General features: G+C 35.2%; 1 protein-coding gene across 4 annotated transcripts in view; it reads right to left on the reverse strand.

Moving 5' to 3' along the window:
- The window catches only part of slc6a8 (solute carrier family 6 member 8), a 38,545-nt gene that overhangs the window by 11,157 nt on the left and 16,720 nt on the right, over window positions 1-10,668 (reverse strand). For all 4 annotated transcript variants that reach the window (XM_016546485.1, XM_016546486.1, XM_016546484.1 and 1 more), the window contains exons 5-7: window positions 8,352-8,486; window positions 7,925-8,028; window positions 6,543-6,667 (exon numbers count right to left, since the gene is read on the reverse strand). In XM_016546485.1, the coding sequence (XP_016401971.1) occupies window positions 6,543-6,667; window positions 7,925-8,028; window positions 8,352-8,486 (364 nt within the window). The remainder of the gene's footprint in view (window positions 1-6,542; window positions 6,668-7,924; window positions 8,029-8,351; window positions 8,487-10,668) is intronic.

The raw sequence follows: 10,668 nt of genomic DNA on the forward strand, positions 1-10,668 counted from the left end.
GTTATGTAGCCTAACGTTTCATAGAACGGCAGGCAGGTCACCGTATCAACACACAGAAGGCACATACTCTGAACGTTTTTAGAGAAATGAAAACAGGTCGCACGACAACAATTATATGCACTCGCATAAATGCTCCCAAATATATTTTGAGGTCGCACAGATTAAATTTCGGGAGCATATGCGACCAAAATGGTCGCAATTTCGAGCCTTGTATATATATCATAGTTTGTCATTATTACTGTGACAGGACAGGCCAAGTTACAGGCTCGTGTTTATATTCAGAAAGAGCAGCTTAGACAGCTTAGTTTCAGTATATGTGAAAACGTCATGTAAAATTAAATTTCTCATTATATGACCCCTTTAAGGAACTGTAGAGGTGGGATATTTTTGTATTACCAGTGGATACTGTATACGACACTGATGTTTAAGTAACAACTAGGCCTATTATTATTATTTTATTTTTTTTGATTTCTGACAAATGTAGCAAGATACAGGCAAATGTAATGGAAATACACGGTGAAGAGCCAGAAGAAAGATGTGTCTTATATTAATGTCAAGCGACAGTTTGGAGAAGGTTAGTGCTAGACGTTAGCGCTTTTTATTGTGTTGGGGTTAAAACAGACTGAGTGCCGGTGGTGTACACACTTTGGCTTTGTCTCTCAAGATGAATGACCATAATTGTGGAATGAGGCTAGGCTATGCTGTGCATGTCGGGCCTGCCCTGCCTGTGTCGGCAGACGGTCGTAGGTGCTGACTTTAGGACTGGGCTGTAGTAGAGGTGTAAATGCTAACATTAGATATCAGAGGTTTACCTGCGTTGGCAGACTGCTCCAGGACCCCTCTTGAAATCGAGATGTGCACATCTCAAGAGGCAAAGTTCCTGGTTAAATAATCCTTAAATTAATCCTTAAATAAAGCCAAAATATAGATATAAAGATATAAATAAATATATATGAATCACAAGATATATATAGAACGGGACTGAAGACAATCAAGGAAAACTAGTCAAAGCATCAAATTTATGATGGGGAATCTGGTTCGCATTCTAACTGTAACTGTCATCCGATTGTGTGCTGCAGGAAAATGAAAAATAAGAAAAAGCCACAAACAATGTATCAATGGTTTCCTTCTTAATGTCGTCTGGAAGTACAGCACATCACAGCCCACTCAGACATCACGACACAAGCACACTGACACAGAGAGCCTCATTTAGACCTTGAGATCTGTTTCTAAACATCATACTGGCACAGACAACACACTAAAAGACAATAGGGCTGTGCAATTAATCGCATGCGATTGTCATGCGCATCTTGTCAGTAAAGCCGGTTCCATGATTAGTAGTAAAAAGACAAGGACCAACACAGACCCACACAGATGAGATTCACACACACTCACACTCATTCCTAAACACATACATTCAAAACATGTTTGTGTGTTGGGGGTTGAACGACTTCAGATTTTTTAAAGTCGACATTTATGTGATGAAAGTCGAGTCGACGTCGACTAGTCGCTGGTGACGTCATTAAAGAAAAATTTTTATTTATATTGATATATAGATATTAGATATATAGATAAATGAGAAATGTTGCATTGGTAACTAGCTGAAATAAAGTAATTTTTGGGGGGGGGGTGGTATTTTCTTCTATGGTTTTAGTTTTAGTAAACTACAATACCCCTGGGTTCAAACCTGCTGTGACAGTACAAAAGTACTAAAATTAGTACAGATTAGAAATTAATTTTGTTACCCGTGGTCGGATCTGTCAGATCTATCAGTGTAAATTTGCTGCTGTGTATTATGTCGAAATTATAACAACAACAATATGAATATGAAAATGAGACTTGAATACAGTAATTACTTCCGAAACCAGAAACAGTGGTTATTTCATTGAAAAATTATTGCAATCTACATTCAATTTCTAACATGTAACATTCTACATTAATATTAAACTTAATTTAGCATCATGAAAAGCCTACTGAAAGAGCAAGGACATGTGATTCCTCATGATTTGACCCCTTTAAAGCATGCAGTACACTGGTGTGTTAACCCCAACATGTACAAGCAGCGATCTGATTAAAATTAATTCATTTCAAGGACGTGAGGGTCACTCTGTATGAAGTCCGTAGCATCTTGCCAAGTCATTTAAAAATATTATCACTTCATACTCATTTAGTCTTGCTGTACAGTCTCTCCTTCAGGCCAAGAACATGCTGTCCTTTACTGAGCCTCAACAAACCAGTTCACTGCTTCTGCGCCGCAAGCTGAACTGATTCTGAAATGACAGTACTAATTTACCATGCAGGGGTAAGAGTAAAATACCACTAGCACTAAATGGAGCTCCGCTACAAGCTTTTACGATTTTAAACCAGAATTATTCAGTAAAAAAAAAAAAATGTCTAAAAGGTTTTTCAGACCTAATTCATAGGCTTAGGAGGTTTGACTACATTTAATTTCCATTTCTGGGGCTAACTTTGGTGTGAATTTCAATTTCAGGCCCAAAGATGAACTATTATATAGTATATTTTACTGATTAGAAAAATTTTGTTAAATGCACATGCATGCAGATGGTGGGTTGATGAGTCAGTAAATATGCAAGTTTCAATAAAATGTTGTCTTTAGTTCAGAATATGATGTGATGTTCACTAGTGTTGGGCGATATGCTCAATTTTCCTATCGTCCTATCGTTAGACTGTGAGATCGCCGATACACGATATTATCGTGCGAATCTATGTAATTATTTACTTAGTTTCATTGCGAGAAAGTGAACCAACTCCAGCGTAAGGCTAAAAGCAGCCTAATGTTTTTAATATGACTGAATTTGTATTTAACATGATAACAAATTAATAGAAGCATCGTAAGTTACTAATTATAATGCTTACATTTCCTCAGTTATTCAAAAAGCACTTTCGTTTATGCACTTTAAAAACACTCCCGTTAAACTCAGTGAATCTACACTATATGATGAATAAATCTCTTGTACTTACATCGCACGTACATCTGCACTTTGTTGTTTATAATGAGAGAATTCGCGAGTCAGAATTCAGTCAGCGCGCGCTGAACAACAGAACTCCGCAGTTTCAGCGATGACTCATCTGAACGCCTCTGATTGGCCATTGCATTCATAAGCTCAGCATAATCGTGTGTGATTGGTTAGAATGCGCAATACTGTAAAAACGCGGAAAAAGAAATATAGGCCTAATGCAACAAATAAGCCTTAATATTAATTAGATAGTATTACTAGCCTGATAATAATAATAATAAAAATAATAATAATAATAATCGTCTTGCTATCGTCAAAGGCATCAGCCACAGGCAATATCTCTGTCTATCGTTGATACACGATACTATCGTCTATCGGCACAACCCTAATGTTCACACATCTTCTAACCACCAGATTGTAAAATGTTGCTTATTAAAATGTTGCTTATTGAAAAGTGCAATTTTTTAAGTTTGCAGATGATACTACATCGATTGATCTAATAACAGGCAATAATGAATCTGACTATAGAAGGGAGGTATCTACATTATTTGAATGGAGTTGTACTCATAATCTGAAGTTAAATGTCCTTGATTTCCGACGGAGGTCAAATGCTGTTTTGCCATTAATTATTAATGGTCAGGACATTGAAAATGTATAAAGCTTTAAGTTTCTTGGGACTACAATCTCTGCATCATTGAAGTGGGACGAAAACCTAAGACGCATTATTTAAAAATCCCATCAAAGGCTTTTTTTTTTTAGACAGCTTAAAATGTTTGGCGTCTCTAAGGTTAATATGTTAAATTTTTATAGAGCTGTGATCGAAAGCGTGCTGAATTTCTCAATTATGGTGTGGTTTGGTAGTTCCACAGCTCAGCAGAGAAGTCAGATTAGTAACATAATAGGGACTGCTTTGAAAATGATTGGTTGTGATCTTTCCACTATTGATGAGATTTATGTCTCACGTTCACAGAAAAAAGGTCTAACAATCCTGAAAGATCCCTTACATCCAGCCAGACACCTCTTCACGCCTCTACCTTCATGCAGACATCTTAGAGCAGTTAAAACTGTCTCGTTTTCTGAACAGCACTTATTGTAGGATTGTTCATGCTATTAATTCCTCTGGTATTTCTGCATCTGATTTTCACTCCCTGTAATTCATAGGACATATACAGGTGCATCTCAATAAATTAGAATGTTGTGGAAAAGTTCATTTATTTCAGTAATTCAACTCAAATTGTGAAACTCGTGTATTAAATAAATGCAATGCACACAGACTGAAGTAGTTTAAGTCTTTGGTTCTTTTAATTGTGATGATTTTGGCTCACATTTAACAAAAACCCACCAATTCAATATCTCAACAAATTAGAATATGGTGAAATGCCAATCAGCTAATCAACTCAAAACACCTGCAAAGGTTTCCTGAGCCTTCAAAATGGTCTCTCAGTTTGGTTCACTAGGCTACACAAATTTATTTAATACACGAGTTTCACAATTTGAGTTGAATTACTGAAATAAATGAACTTTTCCACAACATTCTAATTTATTGAGATGCACCTGTATGTATAGATGTATTTATGTATATGTGTTGTTATTTTCTGAATGTATGTTATCATTGCTGATGAGCTCACCAAGCAAAATTCCGAACAACTAGGTTGTTATGGCAATAAATAAATAAATGAGCAGTTTAATTTTTTAGACAATAATTTGGGAGAAATAATACTTTTAGCAAGCTAATGTCCATGTGTCTATAGACAAGTTATATAATGTGATACATATATAATTTGAAATTTTACTAGAAATTTCTGAGTGAAAATTTTTCAAACAAATTGCAAGTAACACATTGAATTAAACATGAAATTTTGAAGTAGAAAGACTGCAATCATTTTTTTCTTTTAAAATGTACTCTAGTAATCTTTGCATTCTTTACAACTCCAAAAATATTTTTTACAGTGCATGAAGAAGCTGGCTATAAAACAAACATTTATAAAACATTTTACTATTCAATTCAAGTTTATTTGTACAGCGCTTTTCACGATACAACTCATTGCAAAGCAACTTTACAGCAAATTAAGTTTCTACAATATTTAGTGGTAGCTTATCAGTTTCAGTATCAGCTTATCATTTTACTAACCATCTAGATTCATGCTCACTATTCTTGATGAAATCAGTACAGAAAATTTGGGGATTTGGTTTCCTAACATTTATAGTGTGTGCTCGTATGCATTTTTTCTTTATGCAACAGCCTTTAGCAAGATATTTATGCAAAAAGGCGTGAATTTAATGTCAATCTTGTAGGATGGTCATGTTATGTACAGATTATTAGTTAGCTTCACAAAAATCTGAGCGACAGCAAGCCTACGTCTGGTGTTCACACTTTAAATGTGAAACATGTAGGCCTATGTGTTATGAACTAACACGTCTGCATGCGTGAGCGTCACACAAGAACATGTGGGGCGTTAAATTCATGCCGCATACTATTAGTCTATTAGTCTAGTCTGTGATGCTTATTCAAGGATGATCAGTATTTTAGTCTAAGTATTATTAACTTAAACATAAAATTAGAATTAAATCGTAATCAATGTCTTTGCGTTTGTGTATGTAAAATCAAGGCATTGCATTCTGGGAATTATATCGTCCTCAGTGTTTAAGGACAGCATATAGGAAGAAGAATGTACTGATTGTGATAGCTGAAACTCACAAACATACACACATACCTGCATTCCCATTATAAACTCACACACATAAACAAGTCTGCATACACACACACACACACACACGTCTGGTTTGCTATCCTTGGGGGGACTCTCCATAGGCGTAATGGTTTTTCTACTCTACAGACCGTATATTCTATTGCCCTACACCAACCCTACACCTAAACCTACCCCTTACAGGAAACTTTGTGCATTTTTAGATTTTCAAAAAACTTAATTCTGTGTGATTTATTAGCTTGTTTACCCGTGGGGACCTCAATTTAGGTCCCCACCGTGACACGAGTCCCCATGAGTCTGTGTGTATTCAGGTTTAAGTCCCCACCAGAATAGAAAAACAGGTACACACACACACAAAACACAAACTGCTAATCGTCTGGTCCCTTTCACAGTAATATGACTAAGAGCAAATAGCATTGTGTATAAACATGATCATTTATATTCTGCTTTCAACTGTATTGTCAATCCAACAATAAACATTTACAGTAATAAACAATACAAGCCACATATCACACTGCACTGAAGTTCATTTACTGTATAATATCATCATCATCATATCACATATGTTCATGACTCACACAATGCATGTTTCATTCATTTTCAGCAGATCATTCTTGCATTAAACATTGATTTCATAAATTATTTACTAGAACCAGCCCCAGGTCAGAAATGCATTCACTTATGTGCACTAAAAACAAGTGAAAGTAAATTATTAAACACCTGCATTAAGATGCACGTAGTTTCAGGGCTGGCAGACACATAAATATGTTTTTAAAATATACATTTGTTTGTCTTACCATCCAGTATAGTACATAATCTGTCACCTGTAATGAAGTAAATGACTGTAGGCTCTTACCTGATTCAGCCACTTTAGAGATGTCCACACCTTGTTCAGACGCCATGAAACCTAAGATGGAGAAGACCACGAAACCAGAAAAGAAACTGGTGCCACTATTAATAAAAGCCAGAACAAAAGCGTCCCTGAGAAGAGAAGAAAACACAGACATTAACTGCAGCTCAGTTTTGGCATGTGTTGGGCTTTATTTGAATGCAGTCAGATGGTTGTGTAACACATTAGATGAAGCCTAAATAGTGTATACTGAATTAAAAATGTCATAATTTTATTTCAGTTAAAAGGCATATAATAATGCCACCTCATTGTCAGTATTATATTCTTGTGAATAATTCAAAATACTGCTACAATACAATTATTTCAATAATTTATCTACTCAAGGTTATAGAATAAAGAATATAATGCATTAAATACCATAATTTTTTATGAGATATCATGTGTCGTAATGCACTGCACTCTTAAAATGTATAACCTTGAATTTGTACATACTATGTACCATAATGTACCTAATGTACCATAACTGTGGTTACAATTATTTATTAAATGTTAATTTATTAATAATGAATAATAATAAGTCAATAATAAAATAATATAATTATAATAATACTTTATTAAAAAAAAAAAAAGATTAACACTAGTGCTGTCAATCCATCAAAAAAAATTAACTAATTAATCGCACTTTTTTTTTCTGAAATTAATCACAATTAATCAATTTAATGAATAAAACGAACTATAAAAATAAAAAATTAATAAAATAATCAAAATATTAAGGCATTAATCATATTAATTATATAAAGGCATTTTTGTAGTAATTTAGTAATAATATTCACTTCTAATTGAATACACATTTTTAACATGATAATTGAAGTGAAAAGCTGAATTTTAAAAATGTGCATGAATTTCTAAATTTCACAGTAGCCTATTTAGTTATGTCTCCTTTTGCTTATTTGATTAATAACCTAAAAAAGCGCAAATCTCCAGCAATCAAAATTGTAATAAAAATTTTATGACAAATATATAAAATCCTAAAATATTTTATTTCCAATTTTGAATTAAATCATCCCAGACTGTCAATGTGTATATATAACCAGCCAAAGTGCTTTGTACATTAAAGTCAAAGCAAAGAACTGCTGATTGAGTGCATCTGGTTACTAATGTATCCAGGACATTTGAGATCTACTATTAAAGTGAGAGGCCGTTTGCTCTTTGCTAGCCACATCATCATTCAAATCCAGCTACATGTAAGACAAGGTCAGGACTCTCTGATGGCGTGAACGTACTAGACACAACGTCTTTCAAAAAGAAAACACACTGGTTCAGAAAGTGCAAAAGACGTCATAACAAAAATGTGTCCTTGTCTCTTCAAGGCTGTGGCGGAGGCTTACTTATAGCAGTCATTGTTGAATCGGTTATAGCTGCCGAGGGCCGTGAGGGCTCCGAGCCCGATAGCGTAGGAGAAAAAGATTTGAGTACCAGCATCGATCCAGACCTGAGAGAGACAGAAAGAGTAATGACAGTCAGACAAACAGATCCACATCTGAAATGATTATTGAGCTCAAAGTGGCTCCAGGTACTGGACATAAAAGTCAAGTTTAAAACTTTGAACGTTCTTAGAAACACTAAAATGAAACCGTATTGTGCATCATACCTATAAGCAGAGAGAGAAAAGTAAATAAACTGAGAAAAAAATAATGAAGCGTACTGAATTACTTTTACACTTATTCATTTGGATAAAATCAAATGATTTCATCCAAAGCGGTAGAGAGGTTTGAAGCTCTACAGAAAGCTGGAAGACAGAACTGAAGGTCTCACCTGTGCCTCTCCTAGCTTAGACCAGTCAGGTTTGACATAGTACATGATCCCATCATAAGCACCAGGAAGAGTGACGCCCCTCACCAGGAGAATAATCAGGACCACATACGGGAACGTGGCAGTGACATACACAATCTGTCAAAGACAAAAATTATGACAGATGGTTAAGTCAACTATTTTCATTACCTACAACTCACTGTAAAAAAAAAAAAACAGCCAAAAATCTGCTAAAAATTTCCAAGATGTAGATGAATTTTTTTCTTTGAATTTGGAAAAATGTAGCATTACATCAATGGTTCCTCTGCAGTGAATGAATGGCGTAATGAATGGCGTCAGAAAGAGAATCCAAAAAGCTGATGAAAACATCACAATAATCCACACGACTCAATTGACGTCTTGTAAAAGGAAAAGCTGTGTTTTTGTAAGAATCAAATCCATCATTAAGGTTGTTTTAGCTTTAAACTGTTAATTCTTGCTAAAATGCCAGTCCATAATCCATAACAACACTTTTTCCATTAAAAAAGTCCATCTCCTGTTGTCCTCTCACATCAAAATCCACCAATATATTTGTTTGAAACTGTTTTGGACTGTTTTGACTTGTAAACAGTCAGATGAGACAACTTTTTATACTGGACAAAGCAATATTATGGATAGAGGAGTCATATTTTAGCTAGAAGCAACAGTTTAAAGTTAACATCTTAACAATGGATTTATTTATTAGAAATAGGGCTGGGTATCGATTCAGATGTTCCAATTCGATTCGATTTCGATTTTCAAGCTCTCAATTCGATTCGATTTTCGATTCGATTCGATTTGAAACACAGCTTTTCGCTTCACAAGACATTAGTTGATGGACTGGAGTCATGTGGATTACTTGTGGATTATTGTGATGTTTTTATCAGCTGTTTGGACTCTCTGACGGCACCCATTCACTGCAGAGGATCCATTGGTGAGCAAGTGATGCAATGCTACATTTCTCCAAATCTGTTCCCATGAAGAAACAAACTCATCTACATCTTGGATGGCCTGATGGTGAGTAAATGTCATTTTTGGGTGAACAATTCCTTTAAGGTGTTTATTATTACTATTAATATTGCTCATACTGTAGTTGGGTATTTGAGGTATAAACATTAAACTTTGGCACAAAGCTCATAATCCACTGCATGTGCAGCAGCCATGGCTGATATCTCAAATCTTGTTTGTTAAGCAGAGATATGATGTTATTTCTCAAAAAGACTTAGTAAAACACCCTAGCAATGACTAAACAACCTTGCAACGTCCTGGTGACCATTCACAACATGAGTTTTGCATGAGAAAGTTCTTCACAAGATAATATGTTATTTTCCGTGATTAATAAATGTCCTTGTTTGCTAAAGAATTTTGGCAGTCATTTATGTGCATTTAAGAGCATTTGGTAGACTGATCGTAGAAAGCCACATATAATACAGATACCATAATCTAGTTCAAGCCAATAATATCAGTAGATTTATATCAGAGAATCTGCTGCGTTGCATCTCTAAAATACACTTTTCTCAGCAAGGACGGTGTTAGTCACATGCTGAGCATAGCGTAATGTGAATGAAGTAGAGAACCATGCACTGCACGTCTCACTGCCTTCTGTTATCAGATCATCACTGATTTTTTCAGCAAGGAAAGGTTTACTGATTCAGCGGTCTGAACTTTGAACTCTTGATGATATGAGACGGATTGTTATCAGGGAGCATTTACATAAAACTTGCTCATTCCAAGCCTTGCTGGTTTATGGACTTAGCTCACATGTCATGTATTGTCTTACGAGCCTGGCAGCCTTCTGTAATTGCGCCACATAGACACAAAAATGTAGGACAGCGATTCTAGATCAAGCCCATGGCATTAAAAGCATGCCGCCTGGCCACAGATCTTCACAGACTTCAACTGTTGCTGCAAACCCTGTCTCCTGAATTCCCTCGGGAAGACGAGCTCAACTCAAAAAACACAATGCTGCCCAGTTACAACAAAAACACTGTCACGGTTTAGGACGTGCAGTGCATAATGAGAGCTTTCTGAATTCCCCACGTCATTCTGTGACATCTTTGTCTGTCCACAGTTCAGAACCATGTCATCTCTAGTAGTCCTGACCTCAAGAATAATCATGAATCCTGACACATCAATTAAAAATGGTCCAATTATCTCTCTATCACACTAGACACTAGTCAATCAATGATGGGTGAATTGAGAAAATGTACTGGTCATATATAAATAATTATTATATTATAAATGAAAAATATATATTTTGATTATAAATTGAAATAAATAAATATAGTATATATATATATAT

The sequence above is a fragment of the Sinocyclocheilus rhinocerous genome, unplaced genomic scaffold (genome assembly GCF_001515625.1).
Source record: "Sinocyclocheilus rhinocerous isolate Xijiao unplaced genomic scaffold, SAMN03320098_v1.1 scaffold99, whole genome shotgun sequence".
In the NCBI taxonomy this organism is placed as follows: Eukaryota; Metazoa; Chordata; class Actinopteri; order Cypriniformes; family Cyprinidae; genus Sinocyclocheilus; species Sinocyclocheilus rhinocerous.